The sequence below is a fragment of the Bufo gargarizans genome, chromosome 4 (genome assembly GCF_014858855.1).
Source record: "Bufo gargarizans isolate SCDJY-AF-19 chromosome 4, ASM1485885v1, whole genome shotgun sequence".
In the NCBI taxonomy this organism is placed as follows: domain Eukaryota; kingdom Metazoa; phylum Chordata; class Amphibia; order Anura; family Bufonidae; genus Bufo; species Bufo gargarizans.
Genome location: NC_058083.1, coordinates 417,020,657 through 417,037,653, shown reverse-complemented (window position 1 = coordinate 417,037,653; position 16,997 = coordinate 417,020,657). Strand labels below are relative to the sequence as shown.

Below are 16,997 nucleotides of genomic sequence, written 5' to 3'. Positions count from 1 at the left end.
TAATGGCGCGCATGCTAGATTGGTAGCATCTAATGGTATTGGGGCACGTCTTAATCACTGAATTCTGCTGTTTTATTAATGCATGATTAGGGGGGCATGCCCGCTAAAACGTCCCATGGATGGAGCAGGAAAGTCAGTGTTCTGTAAATGCTATACTATGAATTAAAAGTATCTTGTGGTCGTGATTGGTATATTGATGCTCTTGAATGTATTGGAGACAGCCAGTGGAGTATTTTCAAAAATTGCTTATTTTATTAATTCATTTCAACACCAGTGGTACATAATCAACATTAGTGCCACATTTTGGGCAATGAGCCTACACGTGGCCAGACTACACTGTAGACTGAAGGGTAGCCATAAAGGGCCCAAAACATTGCACTGATGTTGATTATGTACCACTGGTGTTGAAATGAATTAATAAAATAAGCAATTTTTGAAAATACTTCACTGGTGTGCCGTCTACAATACATTAAAAAGTATATACCAAGATCCCCAGGTGTAGGGAGATCACCCTAGAGACGTGCACCCCCAAAAGCCATCTGGGCGAGTGCTGCGGCCACTACCTTGTCTAGTATATTGATGCTCACTTTTTGATATATTGAATTAATTTTTTGATTACTGAGCTGCGCTTTTTATACATTGTGTGAACAGGGGCTTGGTGAGGCTCTGCAGCAAGCTGAAGATTGTCCTGTGTGCGGCTATACGTTGACTTGGACTGTGTTGTTTTTAAGGGGTTGGCTTAGGCTCCTTAGTTCCAGTGAAGGGAAATCACAATGCTTCAGTATACAGTACTAAGACATTTTGGGCAATTGTATGACTCCAACTTTGTGGGAGCACTTTGGGGGACTTCCCTTTTCTGTTCAGTGTGTCTCTGTCCCAGAACACAAAGTAAGGTCCATAAAGACACGGTTAGATGAGTTTGGTGTGAAAGAACTTGACTGACCTGCACAGAGTCCTGAGATCAACCCCATTGAACACATTTGGGATGAACTAGAATGGATATTGTGGGCCAGGCCCTTTCGTCAAATATCAATGTCTGACCTCACAAATCCTCTTCTCGATGAATGGGCATAATGCCCACAGTAACACTACCAAATCTTGTAGAAAGCCTTTCACAAGAGTGGAAGCTGTTTTAGCTGCAAAGGATGGAGGTTGTGGGGCAACTCCATATTAATGACTATGGATTTAGAATGGGATGTCATAAAAGCTCCTATAGGTGTAATGTATAGGTGCTCCAATAATATTGTCCGCATACTATAGTACCGATTTGTGTATGCAGCTCCAACTGAGAGAAATCTGGAAAAGAAAAGGAGTCAGAAAGAGAAGAGTAGACCATGACTGCATAATTAGACTGGAGAAACATAAGGGCACATTTATTAAGACCGGTGTTTTAGACGCCGGTCGCAATAAACCCCAAAACTGGTGGTGGATCTGCTGGTGTTATGAAGATACGTCGGCCACTCCATAACTTCGGTGGATCCTCCGCCAGTTCTAAGCTTCCAAGCTATCTTACATTTAGTTCTTTTTCTACGCCTGAAACAGGCCCGGCGTGAGTGGGAATAAGTTGCAGATTGCTGCTTAATGAATGACCCCTATAGCTGTTCATAAGCGCTGTATAGCGCTTCATAAAAGCTGTAAGGCACGCCGCCACTGGACTCCAGAGCAGTGGAAATGTTTTCTGCGGAGTGACAAATCCCACGGCTCTCTGTAGTTTGACGGACACGTTTGGGTTATTTTCAGAATTACTTTATTTTGATGCATTGAACCTGTAAAAAAAAAAAACATCTGTTGCAACAGTGCACATATGTTACCATAAGAAACATTTTTTTCTGTGCCACTTTTGTCTATTTTGTGCATTAAAACTCTAAATGTCAAAACCTAGACTATGATTCATATTCTCTGTTTGTCTATATCACTGATCCATGATCTAGTAAATATATAGGGTTGCGTACACACTCATCTACTCATTAATGAAGATACAGCAGATCTTTTACTGGTTTTATTAGAGTATTTGGCTCCACGGTGTAACTGTTGCACGCCGTGTCGCCTTCGCAAGCAAAGTATGTAATACAAATATCACTTTCAGCAATATGAATAGTATCACAGATGTGAGTGAGCGGCGGCTGTCAGAATGTTAATACTTCATAAACACTTCATTAACTAAAGAAGAGACGTCCGATTCTGGGGAGAGAAAAGCCCTCTAAATGGTCTCTTTCTTGTTCCACAGGACGCCCCCTTTAAATGGAATGTGGAGTAATCACTGGAAAAGGAAGATGCAGCATCTGCTCTATTTTATTGCTGTGTATATTGCATGTGTCCCACGCACTGGTAAGCTTTTTCTTTATTTCATTTTTATGTTTTAAAGTGTTTACCTATTTACAGTCTGTATAGGGTTTACAAACAGCGATAGACCATAGGACTCTGTGGACAGGATCATTATCTGTATGATGACAGATAATCAGTATCAATTAAGATACTCATCATCACATGGATGGTTACTAGAGATTTAGAAAACTGGTGTAAAGTAGAACTGGTTTAGCAACCAATCAAATTCCACCTTTCATTTTCCAAAGGAGCTGTCAACAATGAAAGGTGGAATCTGATTGGTTGCTATGGGCAACTAAGCCAGTTCTACTGCACACCAGTGTAATAAATGACCCCATAAGTTTCCCAGTAACGTTACTAATATGCAGGGCATGAAGTGGTCTAGTGTTGTGCTTTGGACAAGAACATACAGTACACAGCATTGTTAGTGGGCTGAATGAGCCCAATGATTGCAATAGTTTCTTTTGTTTAGTACAAGATCGCCTTAGGACTCCATTAATATGGCAGATTGTTATTAATGAAATTCACTCGACAAACAATTATGAGGCCCGTTTACGCGACGTCTTTTGACTTTGAAAATTTGGCCTGGACTCTAAAGCTTGCCACCTTGTCATGAAATCCATTCTTGGCAAAGTCACGGCTATAAACCGCGACCAGATGAACGTCAGTGCAGCTTCCCATTGAAAACAACAGGAGGCAGAATCTGCGTAGCCAGAGGCAGCTTGCTAGCATGGAGTCCGCGCCAATGTTCTGATGTTAAAAGGTGTCGTGTGAATGGGACCTTACACATGCCGATAGCAGCCATAAATAAAGCAAAATATAAATGTCAGCGGGTGGATTATTTCCTGATCTGTGGAAGCTACAGATGTAGCAGAGCTGAGTTTATACAATACTGAATAGAAACTAGCCCTGCTCAGTTAACAGAGGATTATCACGGTACACAGGATTGACCACTTCAGATCTATTTTATTTTACAAATTAGCTTTTTTATGGTCAAAGGAGTTTTCTCACTAGAGTTATTAGCGACATTAATATAATTGGCGTAATATAGTGCGCCCTGTCCGGTATTGTAGCTGAGTTCCATTAAAGTGGATAGGTTTGTGCTGCATTACCAGTGGGTGTCCGAGGACAGGAGTGGCATTGTTTTGATAAATAATCAAGCTTTTTTTTGCCTAGTCTCAATAAAATCTCGATCATTTATGGCGTATCTTCAGGATATGGGAGTGGGGGTTTGTCGGGAGATGGGAATACCCCTGCATGGATCAGTGCGTAACGCAACTTTGTAAAACTTGGCTCCTGAAATTGAATCTAACCACTGCAACATTTACATGATTTTTTTTTTTTTTTTATGTAAAAGCTTAGGGTACTTTCACAATTGCTTTGTGGGATTCCGGAAATCCGTATGCAAACGGATAGCATTTGTTTCCAGATCCGGATCCGGCTGTTAAATGCATTGAAACACCGGACCCGTCTCTCTGGTGTCATCTGGAAAAACGGATCCGGTATTTATTTTTTTTGCATTTTTAAAGTATCCGGTTTTCCGGAACACTTGGTACCGGATCCGGCATTAATACATTTGAATGGAAATTAATGCCGGATCCTGCATTCCGACAAGTGTTCCAGAATTTTGCCTGGAAAAAATACTGCAGCATGCTGCAGTGTTTTCTCCAGCCAAATACCGTAAAAGGACTGAACTGAAGACATCCTGATGCATACTGAACGGAATGCTTTCTATTCAGAATGCATTAGGATAAAACTGAAACTTTTTTTTCCGGTATTGAGCCCCTGTGACGGAACTCAATACCAGAAAACTTTAACGCTAGTGTGAAAGTACCCTTAATCTTTTTTCTCAGTTTTCTTGAAACACTTTAAAGCCATGCTTTTAGGTTAAATGGGCTTTTCCCTCTCAGTCACAACATGACAGCATTTATACCAGAAGGCCTAAGGACTGTGATGCTCAATCTATTCAACATTATTTTAGAAAAGCTCAACGTTCCCAATAAATACTTGACATTAAAGGGGTTCTCAGGGAATTCTTTAAAATGGCCACCAATACCCTGTACTAGAATGTGAGCAGGACCGGATGCCTCCATTTGCCGAGCTGTCTGGGGAGGTGAGGGGGCCTCACTACACACTACGCTCCGGCACTTGCATTGGTGAGTGTTCCTGTCAGACTGCCCAGCCATGATGGCATATCAAAGGCAGGATCACATCATTACCATCTATTGTAGAGCCGTGTGTGGTGAGGCCCTGCCCCTGACCCGAAAGACAGCTCTGAAACCAGCCCTGCTCACATTCTAAGTGGCCATTTTAAATTATTCCCGGAGAACCACTTTAAATGTACTAACAGCAGTATTTAGTCTGAAACTCTGAACTCAAAATGAAGATTTGGGACCATGAAATAATTCTCAGGAAATGCTGGTCATGCTTTTGCTTTACTGAATGTCTATACAGTACATATATGAAATCTAGATTACAATGACGGAAATAATGCTGATTTTATTTTATCCTGATGGAGAATTCTGAACAGTTCTGAAGCTTTCTGCATTTATTTTACATTGTGTGTCTCCAGACAAAAGAGCGTTTTAGAATTCTCATGGAAACACACCGCAACAGTATATGACATGAAAGTAGACCCCTCGGAGGAGGAGGAAATCCTGTCTTTGATAGCTTACATTCAGGAATGAAAAGGACTTCCAGATCTCTGCTTACTTTCACCTTAGATAAAGTATATCTCAAGTCAGCTACAGATCAGCTATAAATATGAATTGTTTGTGAACGGATACGATTGACACATAACCAAAGACTTTGGCTTTGACTGGGAACTTGACGTGCCACATTGAGCGCTTCTAACTGGAGGGGTGTGACAAAAGGAAGGGGAAAATTCCAGTGACAAAACCAAACATAAATTGTATGTTTTTGTAATGTCGGTGATAGCAGTAGATCACCACCCCTTTCTCACCACCTCAAATGTCCAGTCAACAGTTGAATAGTAATTTATCACTTGGTGATTTAATGTTCATTACCTTTACGTTTGTGCTTTTTATGCTTGTGCCACTTGTGTTTTAGCACGTCGGACTAAGTAGCTATTGTTTCCTTAGCACAGAAAATTTCCACCAGGATTTGTCAGCCAGATGATAATTGCTTCTCCCTATACACGTTCATTTGACAGATGCACATAGGTAACATCCATGTAGAATGGGATTTTTTTACAGACGGGGAAAAAAAACAAAAAAAAAAAGTTTGTCATGGGTCGTCTAACTAAATTATTAATAATCATTATTGGTGGCCCATTGGAATCCGGCAGGGGGTTGCAGGTGTAAGCGATTAGTATAACATTATAGAATGACTGGAAAACAGTAGCTAGTCATTTTTGTTCCAGTTGTCTTGTAATCGCTCCTTTTCAATGTGATCAGTGTATTACTTTAAATATTAGCTTTCCTCCAGAAGATAGAAAACTATCTGTTATTACCTTTCTCTTTTTGGTGGAGAGCTAATTTTCATACTTATTCCCTATGCTGCATTGGAGGTAAGTACTGTAAGTCTCCTTATTAGTGAATATTCTAATCGCAAATTTTTATCGCGAATATCGGCACTTCGAGAATTCACGAATATGTAGAATATAGTGCTATGTCTTCGGAATTGCAAATGTTCTAGATTTTCAGTACCCTCCTGCTTCTTGCTTGTGGGCCAATGAGAAGGCTGCAATGTCTTTGTCTGAGCATAGCAACATCCCTAGCAACCAATAGGAAAGTTGCCTACCCCTCACTATATAAGAACCTCCCCAGCAGCCATTTTCTGCTGTTTTTGTAGTTCTAAGGTACAAAGCAGTATAATTGATGTGCTCTGTGCTTTGCTGAGTCATCTGGATCCTCATTCAATTACATTAGATAGTTAGCTCATATACAGTATATAATACAGATAGTTAGTGGGAGATAGTCAGTGTAGGTTAGATAGTGATATAGTGTAGCTGATGAGTTCCAGTGCAGGGTATTAGGTAGTGTGATAGGAATTACTGTACTGTGCATTTTCTCCAGTCTCAGGAAACTTCTAGCAGCTTGAAAAATGTAGCAAAAGTGACCCACGCCTGTATTGCGCGCGCAAAACGTGCATATTACATTGCCAATTTCCATAATCAAGACAATAATGACTGGAGATCATGAATTCTAGAATTTGTGAATTTATGGCGAATATTAGGCCAAAAATTAGCGAAATATCGTGAAAACGAATATTGCCTATGCTGCTACTCCTTATATCAACTGGAACCATTACCCTTAGAGCTTTATTTAAATATGAATAGTAAATCTGTACATTGTCTTAAGAGGATCAACGAAAAACAGAAAAAAGAATTTTAACTTGAATCTGGTGATGCCATTCCTTAGTGATACTCTTACCTAAAGATCTGGTATTAAGTTTGACATAATAGGGTTAATATTTGCAAGTATAATCTTAAAGGTAAATGATGGCTATTAGTAATAGACATTCAAAGCACTTAAAGGGGTTATTTTGTGAGTTATTTAAAAAAAGAAAATCAGACATCATATAGTACATAGCAATATCTCTCTAACAAAGCTAGAACCAGCCCTGCACCTCATGGGGTTCCAGAGCTCTCCTTATTCATTGCTTTAATTGCTCTGCTAGGTACATATAAAGTATGCAGCTCAGGTGGCATGTACTTTCTGCTTCTGCTTCAGGGCATGTACTTTCTGCTTCTGCTTCAGGGCATGTGCTTTCTGCTGAAGCTGTTTCTCTATCACAGCTCAGGATGCAGTTGAAGTCTGGAACAGAGCATGTGCATCCACCTCAGCGAGGAGGACAGAGAAAGGCCCCATGCACACGGCCGTGTTTCACAGCCTTGTGCGGGCCGTGGAACCGCGGCCTGGATCCCTCCTGAGAGCAGGAGCGCACGGCGACACTGGTTGCTATGACGCCGTGCGCTCCCTGCTGCCGGCGCAATACAGTAATACACTGGTATGATCTATACCAGTGTATTACTGTACTGTGCCGGCAGCAGGGAGCGCACGGCGTCATAGCAACCAGTGACGCCGTGCGCTCCTGCTCTCAGGAGGGATCCAGGCCGCGGTTCCACGGCCCGCACACGGCTGTGAAACACGGCTGTGTGCATGGGGCCAAATAAGAAGAAAAACAGCAGGTGGTGCTATACAGATATTTTATTGAATAACTTAGTGACTATACTACATTTTTAATTACATGCATTTACAAAAGTATTCAGATCTGGGTGCAGGTTTGAGAACTGCAGAATATTATTTGGTTCCCATTCCAACTTATCCCCCATCAACCGGATAAGGGATAAGTATCTGATTATCAGAGGTCTGATCAGCGGAGCCAAAAACTCAACGGGCCTAAACGGGTGGAAATGCTCCAAACCCAGACACTGTAGCATGTCTATAACCGGGGGAGAAATTCCTCCGCATGCGGTCCACAGATAACGGAAATCCTCAGCAAAAAATGCGTACAATGGAGGATGACGGGCGGACCACATGCACCTCACGCACCTGATTAGCGGAACCCCCACTGATCACGAAAATGGGGACTCACATCTATCAGACATTTATTGCATTTCCTGTGGATATGCCATAAGTGTCTTGTGACGGACTGAACCATCACTGGGGCTGCTGGAGAGGCCTGAGGGCTAGCCTTCTTCCTATGGACTATGGACCCAGAAGCATAGACCCCCCCCCCCCACCGGCTCATTATTCTACAAAGGGAAAAATGGGTAGTTTCTACCTGTCAGTGATTACATTTTCCCATTGTGTTGGTTAATTGTATCACAGGTGGGTGTTGTCTGCCTGTGAGTGATTACGTTATGCCATTGTGTTGATTAATTGTATCACATGTGTGTGTTTTCTGCCTATAACTGCATGTGATTGATTTATGTAAAAACTGTCGGAGTCTTCCACAAGGTCCCCATGGGGAGTGTCCCTTGCTGGAAGACCTGCATAAAAGGCTGGCATGTAGCCTCATTAAAGTAACCCTTCATGAAGTCTGGGCTCATGATTGGGGGATTGGAGAACTACACTCTGGGGATTGCTATAATCATTATACTCTCCAGAGTATAATTCCTAGCTCTTGTAAGAGCTGTTCCTGTTCCTGCATCGCTCTCTGTAGGAAGAGAGGTGCACCCACTGGAACCTGGAAGCCTTGTCGTAGGTCCAGGGTGGGTAGAAGATGGCGATATCCCAACCAAGCTGTGGCGGTTCGTGAGGTCGGCAGTGTTTACAGTGTCAAGTGGAGTGCTTGGAGTCCTCGGGAAGCACTAGGAGCATCCATCAACGGAGGTACCCAGTCGGGGTGCCAGGAGATCCGTTACAGTATTTATGGCTTATCCAGAGGTGGGACGCACATCTATCAGACATTTATTGCATTTCCTGTGGATATGCCATAAGTGTCTACTATGGGAAAATCCCTTGAAGTCATTGTTGATAGAGTCTAATAGAGAAACATCCATACATTTAAATGCAGCGGTCATCTCCTCTGTGTGGAGATGAGCCCAGGGGAGGACTAGGAACTGAATGTCTCCCTGGAATAAATAATAAAAGTGGCCCCATTTTGTAGTTGGGTCCCAATTGATGGCAGTGGCACATTATACCACCCCAACAGAGCCAAATATCACAGTCCATCACAATATACATCCCCAAAAACTTCCACTGGCTGGTGGCTGTGAGGAGGGCCCAGGGGGCTCCCTAACCATCGGCCCACCGGGAAATTTCCCTGTAAGGTCTATGATAAATCTGCCCCTGGATGAGCCATTACAGATTCGTTGTTTCTAGGAAGGGGATCCCTGTTTACACAGGATGATTTGATGCCCAGAAATGATAGTTTTGGGTACTGGACAAAAGATACGATCAGCCGAGTGAGTATTCCTTGGGTGATCTATGGCATATTCACATGGGACAGTGATCAGGAAAGACCTTTTTTACGATTGCTGATCCTGGATAATTGTCTTGATGATCAACCCATGTAAGGCTACTTTCACACTAGCGCTTGATCGGATCCGTTCTGAACGGATCCGATCATATTAATGCAGACGGAGGCTCCGTTCAGTACGGATCCGTCTGCATTAATAACTTAGAAAATTTTCTAAGTGCGCAAGATGCCTGAGCGGATCCGTTCAGACTTTCAATGTAAAGTCAATGGGGGACGGATCCGCTTGAAGATTGAGCCATATGGTGACCTCTTCAAGCGGATCCGTTCCCATTGACTTACATTGTAAGTCTGAACGGATCCGCTCGCCTCTGCACGGCCAGGCGGACAGCTGAACGCTGCAAGCAGCGTTCTGCTGTCCGCCTGTCCGTGCGGAGGCGAGCGGAGCGGAGGCTGAACGCCGCCAGACTGATGCAGTCTGAGCGGATCTGCTCCATTCAGACTGCATCAGGGCTGGACGGAGGCGTTCGGGTCCGCTCGTGAGCTCCTTTAAACGGAGCTCACGAGCGGACCGACGAACGCTAGCGTGAAACTAGCCTTAAAGGACCTTAATGCATAAAAGTTTCACGTAATCATCAGCATTTTCAATTACTGTGGTACTTTAATCGTAACAAAAATGAAATAGTTCATTAATTGGCTTTTTAGAAATTATAACACCTGATACAATATCTTATATGTTTAAAAACTAAGGGGCAGATTTATCAAACTGGTGTAAAGTAGAACTGGCTTAGTTGCCCATAGCAACCAACCAGATTCCACCTTACATTTTCCAAAGGAGCTGTGAAAAATGAAAGGAGGAATCTGATTGGTTGATATGGGCAACTAGGTCAGTTCTACTTTACACCAGTTTGATAAATCTCACCCTAAGACTTTCTAATACTTGAATGATGCAGTCTACTAGAGCTTTTATACAATGTGTTTTTCTCCCTCAATCTCTGCTCGGGAAGCTTAGGTATAGCCTTTAGTAACTTGCTCTGCAGGAATTTAAATGAAACAATAAAATCGGTCAGAGATAGGAGTGGTATTCAGTATATGAACACACAGTAACATGTCCACACCCATGTTGCATAGACGAGAGGCACCTCAAGTGCCATAGGACTGTAAAGGAGTCTATTAGCATTGTAAGATATCTTATTACCTTAGTAATCAGATTGAAATCCGTGTTAAAAAGAGACAGACAAAACAATAAGTCATGTATTAAATATGTGTCTTGCAAGGAGTGGTATTTCATGTGTATTCATGTCAGATTCTGACTAGTTCTACTGAAATAGTTTGGGGCTGTATAGAAATACAGGGCCTTTCTACAGCTTACTGGCATTCTTCTACCCATCCGGCCTGGTTGCATCAGTATGATTTCACAAACCACTAACTGTGTAAGAATAACCTCTATCTCTTGCTCAATTTCGTTCCGTAGTTGCGCTCATATAGTAGATGTCGGAATATAATGTGTCCATTCCCATACAAGTACATGCAGGTTACTGGCTGGTGGCTGTTGGTTTACCACGCCTGTTTTATAAGTCATTCAGCACTTGGTAGCTCTGCCTATTCAGAGCTGGGGTGAGAGAAGGCCAAGCCTATGATGTGCACAATAGAAAATTCTTCATATAGTCTTCTGGAAACCAGTATAACATCTTTCTGCTGTCTGTGATATGGCTTGTCATGTTACAAAGGATTGTTATATTTTAAAATCTCTAGTTCTCACTTTCTCATTTTTTCAGGTTTAGGGGCCTTACAGACAAGAATTTTATCTGGCCTTTTTTATCGGTAAAAAAAAAACACCAGAAAAACCGCAGTTGTGGTTTTTTTTTGCCTCCTGCTTTTTACGTATAATTTTTTCAGGTCTTTTTTATATTCTAGTATGTTTGCCCACTAGTGTTGTCTTCTTGGCTTTTTTTCCTGTAGAGAAAGTGATGTGAAAATACCTGGAAATGCGCCAAGAGCTACAGCATGTTGCGTTTTGGAAAAGACGTCAGAGAGGCAGAAACGCCACCTAATCAACAAAAACACCAGTAGAAAAAAAAATTAAAAAGCCTGCATGTCCTGTGTTTCATATTACCCATAGACCTTCAGCTACCATCTGGAGCCAGCATGTGTACTGCAAGGAACACAGGGCAAAAAAAAGTGCAAAAGTGCAGAAAAATGACAGAAAAAACCTATGCGTGAAAACAGCCTAAAGCTTTTATATTGTGTTGTTCTTCTGTTTTTCCTCCTGAAAATATGAAAACAATTCTAATAATTGTAATCTCTAATTTTATCAGTAGAGTCCCTACACAGTCTGACAGTGTCAGCACTAGTTAAAGGAAATCTGTCTTCAGGGTAATCGCTATTGAAGTAAAGCCATGGCCTAATAGCACTTAGTACCTTATTTCCTGCAAGAATAACGCCCCTCTGGGCGCCTTACTGGCTCATTTGCATACCAAATAAGCTGGATTTTCAGAAGATAGAAAACATCTGTTGCTGAAACAAAGGCACATCTGGAAAAAGGTACCAAGTGCTATTAGGCTATGCCTTTACTTCTATAGTGAATATTATCCTGGTGACAGATTTCCTTTAAACAGTTAAACTTTTTTTTTTGTTCTTGTTCCCAAACCAGTGGTACCTGTGGAAGAATCCTCACCCCTTCATTCCAGCAACCTGAGTTTCTGGCTCATTTCAGTGGTCTTCTGGTCCCTGTCTGTCAGTGGACGGGGTAACATGCACCACTGCAGTCTTTGACTGGTTTTGGCAGTGATGTGTCCCCAAGAAGGATGTGACCCAGCAGTGACATGCCATTTGAGGACACATCACGGCTGAGGCCAGTCATTGGCTGCAGCAGAACATGACAGAAGGGGACCAGAGGTCCAGTGAAAGAGACAGGTGCATCAGAGAGCAGGTGAGTATGGATTTCTCCACTAGTCCCACTGGCTAGGAAACGGGTGGGCAGCAAATAAAAAAGCCTGGATATCCCTGTTTGATTTGGATTTGTGGATCTGTGGCCAGTCTGTACCAAATCCACACTAAAGTCCACACGTGTTGCTTGCAGATTTTGTTGGATGTTTTGCTGTGGATTGGATTGCAAAGCAAGAAACTTGCAGTGCAAATCTGGGACATTTAGGCCTCTTTCACACGTGCGTGTGTGCCCCGTGGTCGTGCTGCGGCCCGCAAAATGCGGGCCGCAATGCATGAGCACAGTCCATGGGGCAGCCACAGCGGATCGGGGACCCATTCACTTTAATGGGTCCGCGATCCGGCCGTTCCGCAAAAAGATAGGACATGTTCTATCTTTTTGTGGAACAGAAGTACAGGACGAAACCCCACGGAAGCACTCCGTAGTGCTCCTGTAGGGTTCCGTTCCGTGCTTCCGTTCTGCACCATTCCACATCCCCGGATTTGCGGACCCATTAAAGTGAATGGGCCCGCCTCCGTGATGCGGAATGCCCACAGGACGGCACCCGTGTATTGCGGATCCGCGAATGTGGTCCACAATACTGCAACGGGCCGCACACACCTGTGTGAAAGAGGCCTTAGGCTAGGACTACACTGCAACGTTTTGTAGCGTGACTGATTGATTTTAACTGTTGAACTATAGCTGCAGTCCAAATGAATGTATTCAGTTCAATGCCATCCTGTTGACTGCAGCTGTAGTTCAATTGTTAAAATCAATCAGTCTCGATATAAAATGTCGCAGCGTAGCCCTGGCCTTATGCAGCAGAAAGAGCACGCCGCGCATTTGAAAATCTAGTAAAAAGTGCACAAATAGCAACAACTGTAGAGAAAAAGATATGGATCGCACATGTTATACATCGATCTATAGCTGCTAAGCTTTGTGTACGTTTTGATCAAAATACGTAGCCCCAAACGCCATGTTGCAGTGAACTTTTTCCGAGGGATCCACATACTAATTGGGTGGAGCACTGCATTTCGGCTGCCGCCACCACGACACAGCATCCAGTGGCCCAGCAATGCACTAATCACACAGCGTTTTAACAGAAGTAAGGTTTGGTCTATTTGGCAAATCAGTGTGACTTGCTTCACTTGCTTTCATCTCTTTGGTGTTAATCAAAGCCATACCGTTGCAGTCAGGTTAGTTGTAACTGTAGATTATTCTCGGCTACAAATGCAATAGTATACTCCTCCGTTCTGGTGGCTGTGTATACAAGATACAAGGTATAACATTACATCTATTTTAAAGCTGGGGCACCTTTTCCGTTCACATTGTTACTGAGTATAATAGTGCTTTTATAGGCAGTGGTATGCTGTTGTGTCTCAATTGTCACTTGTGTCTCTATTGTGATAAAGTATTAGTTACTGAAGTGAAATTTCATACGTGTAACACTGCATTCACTATGAGTAATTATTATAGAAAATAATAAGAAAAAAAACAATTAATGATGTCATTGCATCAAGACAATCCATATATTACGTACAGAAAACCCCAAGGATAAGACATAGCAGCAGATGTACGGTGGGGATTGATCATGTTTATGGAAAGAGATTTGGGCAAATTTACTAATCCTCTTTCACATGTAGACACTATGATCTTAGATGGGTTGTCTACAGATCCACCAGATTTATCACAGTGGCTCAGGCAGGATGGTAAAATTGGTGCATGGCTAACACCTTTGTTTAATTGTATACCACTGACTGGTTGACTTACTAAGGGTGGGCTCACATCAAGTTTTTCCCATTACTTACTAAGGGTGGGCTCACATCAAGTTTTTCCCATTCATTTAAAATATACAAAAACTGTATACATTAAATGGATGCCTCAGACTGATGCCGTACAGTGGCATCCTTTCACCATAGAGTTACATTGTAAAAAAAAATTGGTATATGTTTTTTTTGTCATTGTTAAAAAAAAAAAAAAAAGTATACTTTTTTTACTGGACTGTGCAGGATACAAGAAAGTGGTGTGCTGCATTTTTTTATCCTTTTTTTTCCTAACGTATACGTCAAACGGAGGCATAACACGTGATGGGAACCCACCCTTGGTGACATCATTTTGTGCCAGATCACCCCTTGTGGTCAATAATTGGCTGAGAGGTCACATTTCTGTGTTAAGACGGCTGAGGAAGTACAGAGACCAGCAGGGACCCAGGAAGCATCAGAACAGGAGCAGCAGGGGATCAGTGAGGTATTGCTTTATTATATTGATTAAAGCAGTGTTCCTAAACTAGTCCTCAGGGCCCATCAGCGGTCATGTTTTCAGGATTTCCTTAGTGTTGAGCAGGTGATGAGTAGTGTCAAATCATGACCGGCAGATGGGCCCTGAGGACTGGAGTTGAAGAACACTGTTGTTACATTTTACTGGTTGGACGACCCCTTTAACCCCTTAAGGACCGAGGACGTACCGGTACGCCCTATTTCCCGAGTCCTTAAGGACCGAGGACGTACCGGTACGTCCTGACTTAAAATCTGCATTCCGGCGCCGCAGGGGTTAATCGGAACGGGACGCCGGCTGAAATCATTCAGCCGGCATCCCGTAACAACGCAGGGGGGGGTCATTGGACCCCCCCGTATCGGCGATCGCAGAAAACCGCAGGTCAATTCAGACCTGCGGTTTTCTGCGTTTCCGGTCCATTCGGGTGTCCTGTGACCCGATGAACCGGAAAAAGACTGCGATCGGTGGCGTAATTTTACACCACCAATCGCAGTCCGAGGATTTGCAGAGGCGGAGCTGGCCCTGGTGCTGAACGCCGCTGTCCAGGGTGCTGATTGGTGCAGGGGAGAGAGGCGCGAGATTCAAACTTCCTGCGCTCCTCTCTCCCCTCCTCTTCCTGTCCAGCACCCTGACCGTGCAGCATCGTCCAGCACCAGCTCCTGTGTCCCCCTAAATCGGCATCCATCACCCTCCTGCACCCATCGCCACCCAGGTAGGTTAGGGTCAGTGAGGGAGAGGCACCGTTAGGCAGGGAAAGAAGGGAAAAGTTAGAAAAAAAAAAAAAAAAAAAAACACATTTATTCCAAACTTTTTTTTTTTACAACTTTCAGACCCCAGACCCCACGCCACTTGCCCCCCCCGCATCCCCCCCACCACCAGCCCCCCCCCCACCACCAGCCCCCCCCCCCACCCACCAACCCCCTCCCCCCACCACCAGACCCTTCCCCCACCACCACATTTTTTTTTTTCTGCGTGCGCTGACTGGCCGGCACTTTTTAGCGTCCGTCCACTGTTAGCGCATCGCCCGCCCCACCACCCCACCGACCGCTGATCAGCGTTGAACCGCAGATCAGCAAGTTTGAACTTTTTTTTTTTTTTTTTTTTCCTAACACATTTTTTTTGCCTGGACTTTTTAGTACGTGAACACCCGTGCCCCCACACACACGCACATAGAATAAAGGTTTACACGCACGCACATACACACGCACACACACACACCCATGGCCCGCCGGGTGTTCTCAGCCGAGGAGGCATATGCCCAGATTGCCTCCGACTCTGAGAGCCCCAGTGAGGATGAGGATGACCCCACGTTCCTTTTGTCATCCGCATCCTCCTCATCATCATCGGATGACGATGAGCCACCAAGGCAGCGGAGACGCCGCCAGGCGGAGCCAGGGGCCACACATGCTAGGGATCCTGTGGCCCACCCTAGTACGAGCCGCCCTGGGGTTCGTACTGGTTTCCCGGCCCACCAAATAAGTTCACCGGAGCCCCCTGCCGATGAACTTAGCTGGTGTCCCCCAGTGGACTTTGAGCCTGAGATTCCGGATTTCGCTGGCAATCCTGGAATCCAGATTCCCACAGTGGGGTTTACTGAAATAGACTTTTTTAGTTTTTTTTTCAGTAACCCACTGGTGAATTTGATGGTGGAGCAGACGAATCTGTACGCCCAACAGTTCGTCGCTCAAAACCCAGGCTCAGTTTTGGCTAGACCCGGTGGCTGGACGCCGGTCAGTGCAGCCGAGATGAGGACATTTTGGGGCCTCGTGCTGCATATGGGTCTAGTCCAAAAACCCAGTGTCAGGCAATACTGGAGTGGGGACGTCCTATACCAGACCCCACTGTACAGTATGGTCATGACACGTCACCGGTTTGAGGCCATCCGGAAATGTCTGCATTATTCCGATAATGCAGCATGTCCCCCCCGAGGTGATCCTGCCTATGACCGGCTGTACAAGATACGGCCGGTCATCGATCACTTTGGGGCCACATTTCAGCAGGCCTACGTACCTGGAAGGGAGGTCGCGGTTGATGAGTCTCTCGTTGCGTTCAAGGGGAGACTCAGTTTCCGCCAATACATTCCCACAAAGCGGGCGAGGTATGGCGTGAAGCTATACAAAATTTGTGAGAGTACCTCAGGGTACACTTACAAATTTCGTGTGTACGAGGGGCGAGATTCCCGGATTCAACCACCAGAATGTCCCCCCACTCTGGGTGTTACCGGGAAACTCGTGTGGGACCTTATGTACCCACTGCTGGATAAGGGTTACCACTTGTACGTGGACAACTTTTATACCAGCATTCCCTTGTTCAGGTCCCTTGCCGCCAGATCCACGTTCGCTTGTGGGACCGTGCGGAAAAATCAACGCGGCCTCCCTGCCTACCCCCTCCAGGTACCTATCCCCAGGGGTGAGACCCGTGCACTTACCAGTGGAAACCTGTTGCTGGTCAGGTATAAGGACAAGAGGGATGTCCTTATGCTGTCCACAATCCACGGTAACAGCACCACCCCAGTCCCTGTGCGAGGTACCGCGGCAACGGTCCTCAAGCCCGATTGTATCGTCGACTACAATCGGTATATGGGAGG

General features: G+C 44.3%; 1 protein-coding gene across 6 annotated transcripts in view; it reads left to right on the top strand.

Annotated features, from left to right (window-relative positions):
• The window catches only part of ADGRG6 (adhesion G protein-coupled receptor G6), a 168,015-nt gene that overhangs the window by 9,438 nt on the left and 141,580 nt on the right, over nucleotides 1-16,997 (top strand). For all 6 annotated transcript variants that reach the window (XM_044288557.1, XM_044288556.1, XM_044288561.1 and 3 more), the window contains exon 2: nucleotides 2,228-2,328. In XM_044288557.1, coding sequence (XP_044144492.1) covers nucleotides 2,228-2,328 — 101 coding nt within the window. The remainder of the gene's footprint in view (nucleotides 1-2,227; nucleotides 2,329-16,997) is intronic.